General features: G+C 38.4%; 1 protein-coding gene across 10 annotated transcripts in view; it reads left to right on the forward strand.

Annotated features, from left to right (window-relative positions):
* poe (E3 ubiquitin-protein ligase-like protein poe) overlaps positions 1-13,416 on the forward strand; it is a 166,094-nt gene that overhangs the window by 55,365 nt on the left and 97,313 nt on the right. For all 10 annotated transcript variants that reach the window (XM_053800041.2, XM_053800042.2, XM_053800043.2 and 7 more), the window contains exons 24-25: positions 9,694-9,899; positions 11,853-12,064. In XM_053800041.2, coding sequence (XP_053656016.2) covers positions 9,694-9,899; positions 11,853-12,064 — 418 coding nt within the window. The remainder of the gene's footprint in view (positions 1-9,693; positions 9,900-11,852; positions 12,065-13,416) is intronic.

Genomic DNA, 13,416 nt, shown 5'->3' on the forward strand with positions numbered 1-13,416 from the left:
TGTCCATTTTTCTATCTCATACACATGCAAGGTTTCAGGTACGTCTTGCTACTTCTACTTACACTTAGGTCACATTACACATACATGTACAAGCATAGACAGTGGACCCCCGCTTAACGATCACCTCCCAATGCGACCAATTATGTAAGTGTATTTATGTAAGTGCGTTTGTACGTGTATGTTTGGGTTTCTGAAATGGACTAATCTACTTCACAATATTCCTTATGAGAACAAATTCGGTCAGTACTGGCACCTGAACATACTTCTGGAATGAAAAAAATATCGTTAACCGGGGGTCCACTGTATATACACACACCCCTCTGGGTTTTCTGATATTTTCTTTCTAGTTCTTGTTCTTACTTCCTCTTATCTCCATGGGGAAGTGGAACAGAGTTCTTCCTCCGTAAGCCACGCGTGTTGTAAGAGGCGACTAAAATGCCGGGAGCAAGGGGCTAGTAACCCCTTCTGTATAAATTACTAAATTTAAAAAGAGAAACTTTTGTTTTTCTTTTTGGGCCACCCTGCCTTGGTGGGATACGGCCGGTTTGTTGAAAAAAAAAATAATAATGTACTACATAATAATAATTATAATAATAGATGGCTTCAAAAGGCCACAACATAGGAGTGGTTGTGGCCGCCTCCACCTGTTACATAATGGCATATTTTATTCATTCTAGAGTATATATCAGGTTTGTGTTATTTATATTGTTTATTATTTCATATTAGATGAACTGTGATAGATAAATAAGCTGTAGAGATAATAGCGAAATATTCAAGAAGTATTTTGTCCAGTCTCCAGAAAAACTATCGTTCACCACCGACACCGCCCATACCACATGAATTACATAATTTTTTCATTTTAGAGTATATATATCAGGTTTCTATGTTATTTATATTGTTTATACTGTAAATACCAACACAGAAGTTGACTCATGTCATAAACTAACCTTAGTTTACACAGTTTAAAATTCCAATCTAGGAATATACCTGCCATGTGTTGATCCAAAATAATGAACAAACAAGCATCAGGCAGACTACTACAAAATGCTGTCTATAGACTGTATACATATTTTTCTGTTGTAGGTAAAAGACACAGAAGAACTGATCAAGACATTAATTAGGGAAACATTTCACCACAAGTGGTTTCTTCAGTCTTAATACAGACACGTGTCAAAAATCACCATATCCCTATGATCCCATAAGAGTCTTGGAAAATTAGACTGCACCTCGTATGCTCAAGGTCAGGGCCAGCAAGCAGTCGACACTAGTGTACCTTATATGCTGGAAAACATGGTAATCACCTGTTTCATGGAAGTGCACATAGATTAGACTTTGTGCCAGTCAGGGAGATTGAACATTTTTTAAAAGTGCCGTTATTCTTTGTTTTGTATGCAAGTTCATTATACAGGTCTCCCTCAACATTCACGTTTTCAACTTTCACTGGCTTCACACATTCGCGAATTCCCAACCGCCAAATTCCCAGCCACCAAATTCCCAGCCGCCAAATCATATTTAAGTTTCCCGCCACCTGCGAGTCCCTACTACCCTCCCACCGACCCCCGCAACTGGCAGCCAGCCCTCCCACCACTGAGTGTGGTGAGTGTTTTGTTTGTTCATTATTTGCTATTAAACTACAGTATAAATAATGTAAACCCATTCATGACTGCATATTGGAATGGCTATTAGGAAAGGTATTAGTCGGTGACATCATGTTTTTACTCTTGAACACTGCAAAGAATTAAACATTTCTGCTACAGCTAATAATAACAATAGTAATAACTAATAACAATAGTAATAACTAATAACAATAGTAATAATAATAATAATAATAATAATAATAATAATAATAATAAATATAATTGAAGGAAATTGTACAAAAATATGAGGGAGTGGTTGACACATCGTCAGTGTGACTTTGTTTATGCTGGAGTGAACATTAGTCTCCCTGCTCTTCCAAACATTTCACAATAATTCATTGTGTTTGGTGCTTGTAGATTGAGTGTGACTGGAATGGTAGAGGCAGTGATTGAGGCAATGGTATTTGATAACATACATGTTAATAATAATACATGTTATTAATAATAACATGTGCTATTATTATTTATAACATATATGTTATTAAATACCACTGCCTCAAGGTTGGAATAGTTTTAAAAATGCAGTATTAGAATGTGGGGCAGAAGTTTGTGGTTATAGGAGGGTGGGTGCAGGAGGAAAGAGGAGTGATTGGTGGAATGATGAAGTAAAGGGTGTGATAAAAGAGAAAAAGGTAGCTTATGAGAGGTTTTTACAAAGCAGAAGTGTTATAAGAAGAGCAGAATATATGGAGAGTAAAAGAAAGGTAAAGAGAGTGGTGAGAGAGTGCAAAAGGAGAGCAGATGAAAGAGTGGGAGAGGCACTGTCAAGAAATTTTAATGAAAATAAGAAAAAATTTTGGAGTGAGTTAAACAAGTTAAGAAAGCCAAGGGAAAATATGGATTTGTCAGTTAAAAACAGAGTAGGGGAGTTAGTAGATGGGGAGATGGAGGTATTAGGTAGATGGCGAGAATATTTTGAGGAACTTTTAAATGTTAAGGAAGAAACAGAGGCAGTAATTTCATGCACTGGTCAGGGAGGTATACCATCTTTTAGGAGTGAAGAAGAGCAGAATGTAAGTGTGGGGGAGGTACGTGAGGCATTACGTAAAATGAAAGGGGGTAAAGCAGCTGGTACTGATGGGATCATGACAGAAATGTTAAAAGCAGGGGGGGATATAGTGTTGGAGTGGTTGGTACTTTTGTTCAATAAATGTATGAAAGAGGGGAAGGTACCTAGGGATTGGCGGAGAGCATGTATAGTCCCTTTATATAAAGGGAAAGGGGACAAAAGAGACTGTAAAAATTATAGAGGAATAAGCTTACTGAGTATACCAGGAAAAGTGTACGGTAGGGTTATAATTGAAAGAATTAGAGGTAAGACAGAATGTAGGATTGCGGATGAGCAAGGAGGTTTCAGAGTGGGTAGGGGATGTGTAGATCAAGTGTTTACATTGAAGCATATATGTGAACAGTATTTAGATAAAGGTAGGGAAGTTTTTATTGCATTTATGGATTTAGAAAAGGCATATGATAGAGTGGATAGAGGAGCAATGTGGCAGATGTTGCAAGTATATGGAATAGGTGGTAAGTTATTAAATGCTGTAAAGAGTTTTTATGAAGATAGTGAGGCTCAGGTTAGGGTGTGTAGAAGAGAGGGAGACTATTTCCCGGTAAAAGTAGGTCTTAGACAGGGATGTGTAATGTCACCATGGTTGTTTAATATATTTATAGATGGGGTTGTTAAGGAAGTAAATGCTAGGGTGTTTGGGAGAGGGGTGGGATTAAATTATGGGGAATCAAATTCAAAATGGGAATTGACACAGTTACTTTTTGCTGATGATACTGTGCTTATGGGAGATTCTAAAGAAAAATTGCAAAGGTTAGTGGATGAGTTTGGGAATGTGTGTAAAGGTAGAAAGTTGAAAGTGAACATAGAAAAGAGTAAGGTGATGAGGGTGTCAAATGATTTAGATAAAGAAAAATTGGATATCAAATTGGGGAGGAGGAGTATGGAAGAAGTGAATGTTTTCAGATACTTGGGAGTTGACGTGTCGGCGGATGGATTTATGAAGGATGAGGTTAATCATAGAATTGATGAGGGAAAAAAGGTGAGTGGTGCGTTGAGGTATATGTGGAGTCAAAAAACGTTATCTATGGAGGCAAAGAAGGGAATGTATGAAAGTATAGTAGTACCAACACTCTTATATGGGTGTGAAGCTTGGGTGGTAAATGCAGCAGCGAGGAGACGGTTGGAGGCAGTGGAGATGTCCTGTTTAAGGGCAATGTGTGGTGTAAATATTATGCAGAAAATTCGGAGTGTGGAAATTAGGAGAAGGTGTGGAGTTAATAAAAGTATTAGTCAGAGGGCAGAAGAGGGGTTGTTGAGGTGGTTTGGTCATTTAGAGAGAATGGATCAAAGTAGAATGACATGGAAAGCATATAAATCTATAGGGGAAGGAAGGCGGGGTAGGGGTCGTCCTCGAAAGGGTTGGAGAGAGGGGGTAAAGGAGGTTTTGTGGGTAAGGGGCTTGGACTTCCAGCAAGCGTGCGTGAGCGTGTTAGATAGGAGTGAATGGAGACGAATGGTACTTGGGACCTGACGATCTGTTGGAGTGTGAGCAGGGTAATATTTAGTGAAGGGATTCAGGGAAACCGGTTATTTTCATATAGTCGGACTTGAGTCCTGGAAATGGGAAGTACAATGCCTGCACTTTAAAGGAGGGGTTTGGGATATTGGCAGTTTGGAGGGATATGTTGTGTATCTTTATATGTGTATGCTTCTAGACTGTTGTATTCTGAGCACCTCTGCAAAAACAGTGATAATGTGCGAGTGTGGTGAAAGTGTTGAATGATGATGAAAGTATTTTCTTTTTGGGGATTTTCTTTCTTTTTTGGGTCACCCTGCCTCGGTGGGAGACGGCCGACTTTTTTAAAAAAAAAAAAAAAAAAAAAAAAATATGTTATTAAATACCACTGCCTCAACCGCTGAATTATTGTGAAATGTTTGGAAGAGCAGGGAGACTAATGTTCACTCCAGCATAAACAAAGTCACACTGACGATGTGTCAACCACTCCCTCATATTTTTGTACAATTTCCTTCTTCAGTTATATCGTATTTATTATAATTATTATTATTATTATTATTATTATTATTATTATTATTGTTATTATTAGCAATAGCAGAAATGTTCGATTCTTTGCTGTGTTCAAGAGTAAACACATGATGTCACCGTCTAATACCTTTCCTAATAGCCATTCCAATATGCAGTCATGAATGGGTTTACATTATTTATTCTGTAGTTTAATAGGAAATAATGAACAAACAAAACACTCGCCATACTGAGTGGTGGGAGGGCTGGCTGCCAGTTGCGGGGGTCGGAGGGAGGGTAGTAGGGACTCGCAGTGGTGGAGGCATTGGTGGAGGTAGTGGTGGAGTCTGTGGTATTTAATAATGTACATGTTATTAACATACATGTTATTAAATAACATACGTTATTAAAGCATAACATGTATATATTTAGTACAATTTACGACGTTTTCATGTATTTTATGATTATTCATGGTTCAACAAGTTAAGGAAGCAGTATTGTAATATATATTTCCCTACAATATGTTGGGGCACCAAACATTCACGGTTTTTCAACATTCGCGAGGCTCTTGATCCCCTAACCCTCGCGAATGTTGAGGGAGACCTGTAGTATTAGAGTTGCACTGTTGAATATTAATTGTAGGTGCAGGATGTATAATTATGATTCATACCTGTGATGAAACAATAGCATCGAAAACATTGCAGGCTGCTGCCACTCCTTTCTTATACTGTGTTAACATACACTCAACTCTGCTGGTTTTGGCTTACCAGTAACAATGTTCATGTTTATTTCACTTATAATGAAAGACTACTGTTTATGATCCTTATTCATTTTTTTTTTAACAAGTTGGCAGTCTCCCACCTAGGCAGGGTGACCCAAAAAGAAAATACTTTCATCACCATTCAACACTTTCACCTCAATCATACATAATCACTGCTTTTGGAGGGGTGCTCAGAACACAACAGTACACAACATATCCCTCCAAACTGCCAATATCCCAAATCCCTCCTTTAAAGTGCAGGCATTGTACTTCCCATTTCCAGGACTCCAGTCCGGCTATATAAAAATAAATGATACAAGCAGATAACACAATAGTGCAAATAATATGAAATCCAGGACCAAGTGACTTGTGCCCAAATTTACAAGTTCAGTATTAATTCTTAAAAAATCTTTTAAAAACCAAAATATAAAACATGGCAAATGTTATGCAGAAAATTCGGAGTGTGGAAATTAGGAGAAGGTGTGGAGTTAATAAAATCATTAGTCAGAGGGCAGAAGAGGGGTTGTTGAGGTGGTTTGGTCATTTAGAGAGAATGGATCAAAGTAGAATGACATGGAAAGCATATAAATCTATAGGGGAAGGAAGGAGGGGTAGGGGTCGTCCTTGAAAGGGTTGGAAAGAGGGGGTAAAGGAGGTTTTATGGGCGAGGGGCTTGGACTTCCAGCAAGCGTGCATGAGCGTGTTAGATAGGAGTGAATGGAGGCAAATGATACTTGGGACCTGACGATCTGTTGGAGTGTGAGCAGGGTAATATTTAGTGAAGGGATTCAGGGAAACCGGTTATTTTCATATAGTTGGACTTGAGTCCTGGAAATGGGAAGTACAATGCCTGCACTTTAAAGGAGGGGTTTGGGATATTGGCAGTTTGGAGGGATATGTTGTGTATCTTTATACGTATATGCTTCTAAACTGTTGTATTCTGAGCACCTCTGCAAAAGCATTGATAATGTGTGAGTGTGGTGAAAGTGTTGAATGATGATGAAAGTATTTTCTTTTTGGGGATTTTCTTTCTTCTTTGGGTCACCCTGCCTCGGTGGGAGACGGCCGACTTGTTGGAAAAAAAAAAATAAATACATGAGTGGGTGTGGGTGGGTGTAAGTTGGACCTGACTAGTTTGTGCTGCTGGGTCTGGTGCAGTGCTCCATCCTTGAGTGGAGATGATCAGACTGGGTGGGTCATTGGGCTAATCCGGGGGGAGGGTCATTGGTCTAATCTGGGGGGGGAGGGGGGACATGGACCTGCTCCGCATGGGTCAGTAGGCCTGTTGCAATGTTCCTTCTTTCTTATGTTCTTATGTTTTCTCAGGTGTGGGTTTATGCTAATTCTGCATACTCCAAAGATGGGCTTAATATATGTTGTATGAAGGCCAGAAATAATTTTCTTGAAATTCCAGAAGGCTGCTTCTAGATTTGCCATGCAAGCATTGGCTGCAGAGGTTATTTGGTTGATGTGAGCCTCCCGTAATATACTAGGCACTCCGTTTATCCCTTTCTCTTTATAAGTGAGGGATACAGTCTCTGTTTTCAGTCTATACTGTGTCTGGTGTTAGGGTCCCTTCCCTAATCTTGAAAACCTTGCATTTGTTGGTATTGAATTTGTGTGTATGTGTCCTGGCACATTAATGTGAAAGAAGCTCATTAAACTGTCCAAACGTAGATCTACGTTCACGTGCATAGCTCTCTGACCTTTATTTTCCCCATTTGAAAGCATGTAAAAAAAAAAAAAAATAGATCTACGTTCCAAGCCCCCCGCACATGAACATAGATGTACATTTGGACAGTTTAAAGGTTAAATGCTTTGTTCTCTGGCAGGATTGCTAGTCTTCTCTGTCTGACGAACGTGTAAGGTGACTGGTAAATCTTGCTTGCTTCTGCTTATATTTGGTATACCAATATCTCTGTATTTCTGTGTTTAATAGTTTTCTGGTCTGTATGATAACCTTTACAATTTTGGAGGATTAATGTGAGACTAGTCCATAGGGGTGAGGATTTCTAGAATAGTTAATTGCTAATCAGGCTCTTGCTGTATTAGCTTCTTTAGTATCTTCTTAAGGACCTAATTAACAGACTGTGTTACTATACTTTTTTTTTTTTTTCCAACAAGTCGGCCGTCTCCCACCGAGGCAGGGTGACCCAAAAAGAAAGAAAATCCCCAAAAAGAAAGAAAATCCCCAAAAAGAAAATACTTTCATCATCATTCAACACTTTCACCTCACTCACACATAATCACTGTTTTTGCAGAGGTGCTCAGAACACAACAGTTTAGAAGCATATACGTATAAAGATACACAACATATCCCTCCAAACTGCTAATATCCCGAACCCCTCCTTTAGAGTGCAGGCATTGTACTTCCCATTTCCAGGACTCAAGTCCGGCTATACAAAAATAACCGGTTTCCCTGAATTCCTTAACTAAATATTACCCTGCTCACACTCCAACAGATCGTCAGGTCCCAAATACCATTCGTCTCCATTCACTCCTATCGAACACGCTCGTGCACGCCTGCTGGAAGTCCAAGCCCCTCGCCCACAAAACCTCCCTTACCCCTTCCTTCCAACCTTTTCGAGGACGACCCCTACCCTGCCTTCCTTCTCCTACAGATTTAAATGCTCTCCATGTCATTCTACTTTGATCCATTCTCTCTAAATGACCAAACCACCTCAATAACCCCTCTTCAGCCCTCTGACTAATACTTTTATTAACTCCACACCTCCTAATTTCCACACTCCAAATTTTCTGCATAATATTTACACCACACATTGCCCATAGACAGGACATCTCCACTGCCTCCAACCGCCTCCTCGCTGCTGCATACACAACCCAAGCTTCACGCCCATATAAGAGTGTTGGTACTACGATACTTTCATACATTCCCTTCTTTGCCTCCATAGATGACATTTTTTGACTCCACATATACCTCAATGCACCACTCACCTATTTTCCCTCATCAATTCTACGACTAACCTCATCCTTCATAAATCCATCCGCCGACACGTCAACTCCCAAGTACGTATCTGAAAAAATTCACTTCTTCCATACTCCTCCCCAATTTGATATCCAATTTTTCTTTATCTAAATCATTTGATACCCTCATCACCTTACTCTTTTCTATGTTCACTTTCAACTTTCTACCTTTACACACACTCCCAAACTCATCCACTAACCTTTGCAATTTTCTATAGAATCTCCCATAAGCACAGTATCATCAGCAAAAAGTAACTGTGTCAATTCCCATTTTATCTTTGATTCCCCATAATTTAATCCCACCCCTCTCCCGAACACCCTAGCATTTACTTCTTTTCCAACTCCATCTATAAATATATTAAACAACCATGGTGACATTACACATCCCTGTCTAAGACCCACTTATACCGGGAAGTAGTCTCCCTCTCTTGTACACACCCTAACCTGAGCCTCGCTATCCTCATAAAAACTCTTTACAGCATTTAGTAACTTACCACCTATTCCATATACTTGCAACATCTGCCACATTGCTCCCCTATCCACTCTAACATAGGCCTTTTCTAAATCCATAAATGCAATAAAAACTTCCCTACCTTTATCTAAATACTGTTCACATATGTGCTTCAATGTAAACACTTGATCTCCACATCCCCTACCCACTCAGAAACCTCCTTGCTCATCCGCAATCCTACGTTCTGTCTTGCCTCTAATTCTTTCAATAATAACCCTACCATGCACTTTTCCTGGTATACTCGGTAAACTTATTCCTCTCTAACTTTTACAATCTCTTTTGTCCCCCTTCCCTTTATATAAAGGGACTATACATGCTCTGCCAGTCCCTAGGTACCTTCCCCTCTTTCATACATTTATTAAATAAACATTTCTGTCATGATCCCATCAGTTCCAGCTGCTTTACCCCCTTTCATTCGATGTAATGCCTCGCGTACCTCCCCCACACTTACATTCTGCTCTTCTTCACTCCTAAAAGATGGTATAACTCCCTGGCCAGTGCATGAAATTACCGCCTCCCTTTCTTCCTCAACATTTAAAAGTTCCTCAAAATATTCTCGCCATCTACCTAATACCTCCCTCTTCCCATCTACTAACTCCCCTTAATGTTAACAGTATATGAATTTCATCTTGTAAATAGGACTGAAGCTGCCAGTACATATTGTTAGGAATGCTAAAATTGGCATCTTATTATTATTCATTTCCAGTAATTTTATTAAGCTAGTAGTCTAATGATATTTCAAGGAATCTATAAAGAAATTTGTCTTTGCAGAGTTGTAGATGAACAGATTTTGGAAGGCTGCACAAATTTCCTGGAAGAACTGCTGGAGGTACCAACTGGGAAGTTGGCTCTGGACAAGTTTCTTGCAGAGTCCCACTTTGCTTCAGTTCTTCTTAGTCCACCCATCAGTGGGGATGTAAAATCTTCAAATCTCCCCACTCATATTATCAAGTTCTTTATTCGCTTGTTCCAGCTTGGTGAGTGTATTGATTTTTATTTAATTAAAGCAAGGAATTTATTGGTCTTGTTTATTAGGTCCTGTGCTCTTGACCTTGTTTGCTGTATATACTATAGGTTGATTTTTTTTTTTACATTGGCTGTCTACTGCCAAGGCAAGGTAACATCCACCTCTTCCCCCCCCCCCCACCAAAAAAAAAAAAATCGCTATTATTCTTTTAATTGTTGTAGCACTACCATTTCCATCTTAGTATAAAGCACACTAGCTGATCGTTGCACTTTTCTACAAGTTGTAATTTCTAGTAGACTTTGATCATATTTTATTAAATAACATTCTGCTTCTAAGACTGCCAGAACAATTTAAAAGTATGAATTTTAACCTTTAAACTGTTTCTTGTGTAAAAAAAAAGTAGATCTACATTCGGAGCGCTACACGCACAAATGTACATCTACGTTCGGACAGTTTAAGGGTTAAGAGATGGGGTCAACAGACATCATGCTTGGAAGGAGAGATATATATATTTATGGAAGAGGTCTCTGAGGTCCTGAAGATTTAGAATTTTTCTTCTGTTTTCTTCCTACCAACACATTGTAGATGAATTGTTCAGAGAACCGACATGTTGATGAATTAGACACATGTGCTGTATGCTGTATGCTCATATGCTGTATTCTATTCAAGATTGATGGACTGACCACATCGACTCAAGGTTGAGGGACTGATTACCTCGTTCTCCTACTGCTCTCTTCACGATTCTCCCTTGTATGGACTGATGAAGCCACTGTGTGGTGAAATGTTTCCTCAGTAAAGATACCCAAGAGTTGCACATGTGTCTAATTTATCTACCAATACATGAATAATTTAAACTACATTTATATCTTAATATTGACATAGGCATTTTTCCTTTTATATTGCAGTTTCATGGTTTGATCATTGTGTATATCAGATCAATATCTCCTTTTGTTTTGCTGTCCATTAATACATGTTAAATATCCCATTAACCTTAAATAACCTCTAGTAAATGACCAACTATAATCTGGTTTGAAAAGGCTCATTGTGTCAAGTTTCACAGTCAGGCAGAAGTTTGGGTAGAGGTACTGTATTTGATAGGATAAGGAGGCGACCAAAAGAGAAGGGGAATCCTGCGGTTACAGAGGGGATGAGAGAAGCAAACAAATATGTGATACGTGTAAACATTTGTAAAATAGTGGACAAGAATTTTAGTGAAGTAAACAAGAGCTTTAAAAGATAGAAATTAAAAAATAATCGTTTTGCAGGTTTATTATTTCATGTGCTGTAAAAATAAGTTGTTATAGTTCAGTTGTAAAATAAATTTATTCTTTGTGTGGGCAGTCAAATCCCTAAATTCAGTGTTTGCTTTTTAAGTTGTCATGAATCTGGAATTTGCAAATGTGAAACTGTTTCCGAATAAATTTTGCTTCAGATTTGTGCTCCTATTGTTTTTTTATAGTCCATAGATCTTTAAATATTGCACTAATCTGTTAATGTCAACATTTGTGGTTGGCATGGGTGGAAACATTTGGCATGTTTCCTTACACCTGCTGCCCTTGTTCACCTAGCAATAAGTAGGTACCTAGGTGTTAGTTGACTGTTGTTGATTGCATCCTGGGAGGATGATAGTATGCCTTAGATAGGTCTTGGCTTTGAAATGATCTGAGGTAGAATAACAGCTCTTAGCTTGTAAAGTTGATTTATATAAAAAAAAAAAAACAGAAAAAAAGAGGGATTTGGACATGAGAAGCTATTAAATACATTACAAAGGAAATCCTATGGTTAGTTTTCAAAAAATTGTTAATCAAAATATAAGCGTCATCCCCTTTGGTAAAAAGACGGTACTGTATAATTGAATCTAAAGAACTCCGGGGTTCAATTGTACATTACCTAAAAATTTTAGATTACAAGTACAGACTATAATGCCAGAATACTGTTTATAATTTTTTTTTCTTTTCAACAGCTGAGAAAACACCAACGGACCACACCTTAGCTTCAGTATGTAGTCGAATTTCTGTGGGGTCTTGGCTGGAATCTGGGATACTTCAAGGATGGCTCTCGACTCATCTTTTGACTTCTACACCCACTAATGATGCTGAGGCAGCACCAAACAGTTGGCAGTTGTTGAGGACACTTACAGCTTACATAATTACTCAGGATACACAGAATGCTGAGGTATGACACAGTTTTGGAAATTTAATGCATTATGGTGCCCCTTCAAGGAGTGCCTTGATGCTGGTGAACAACTCTTGCTTCAAGAAATTGAAGCTACCTCATTACTTCACCCTCTTTGGATCAGACGTGACTGCCTCCTTTTTCTGAACACTGTATGACCATTGTAGATATACCACCTACCCCATTTCTTCACCCTCTTTGGATCAGACGTGACTGCCTTCTTTTTCTTGAACACTGTATGACCATTGTAGATATACCGCCTTCATGAATATAATAGGAACAATGTTTGTATTTTCTTTATGGAGGAAATCAAGTGGGATAGATAGTTTTGCTGCATCTCAGTGATGTGTAGAAGCTTTACAGTGGTATTTAGTTTTTTGAGGTGGACTGATTAACCAAGGGAAGGCCTTGTTCCAATGCCCAGAAGATCCACTGAGCAGTTTATCTTATGACTAACTCTGATACCAGAAAACATTGTCCCAAATATCCTAAAAATACAAAAAAAAAAAAAAAAAAAAAAAAAAAAAAAAACCATACTCTCACTCCCTAGTTATATCTGGATAATTTTAGAGAATCTTTTGAGTTTTTGTATGATAAACATCTTTGACAATACTGCTTTATAATTAAGGTATTGTACAGTGCCTGCACTCTGAAGGAGGGGTGTTAATGTTGCAGTTTAAAAACTATAGTGTAAAGCACCCTTCTGGCAAGACAGTGATGGAGTGACTGATGGTGAAAGTTTTTCTTTTTCGGGCCACCCTGCCTTGGTGGGAATCGGCCAGTGTGATAATAATAAAAAATTAAGGTATTTCATATTTTCTAAAAAAACTATATTATTATAGTAAGTTTGGGTTGATTGTGGCATTACTAGCTCTTCTTATTTTTAATTGATGTGACATTACTAGCTCTTTATTTTGAATTGGACTTAAGGTGAGCCCAAGATGAAATTTGGAGCATCCATTCCAGAGGTTTGTTACACTTAATTAGCTATAAAAGGCATCCTGTGTAGCATATTAATATCACTACTGTTTTGAATATTGGCAAGGAATCACTGCCTAAATATATACTTGGAATAAAAAATAACCTAATGAATAACAAATCATTCATAACTGACAATAAAAGTTCCAGAGGGAAAACTGACGTTTTTTTTTTTTTTTTTTTTTTTTTTCAACAAACCAGCCGTATCCCACCGAGGCAGGGTGGCCCAAAAAGAAAAACAAAAGTTTCTCTTTTCAAATTTAGTAATTTATACAGGAGAAGGGGTTACTAGCCCCTTGCTCCCGACATTTTAGTCGCCTCTTACAACACGCATGGCTTACGGAGGAAGAATTCTGTTCCACTTCCCCATGGAG

The sequence above is a fragment of the Cherax quadricarinatus genome, chromosome 91, assembly GCF_038502225.1.
Source record: "Cherax quadricarinatus isolate ZL_2023a chromosome 91, ASM3850222v1, whole genome shotgun sequence".
NCBI lineage: Eukaryota > Metazoa > Arthropoda > Malacostraca > Decapoda > Parastacidae > Cherax > Cherax quadricarinatus.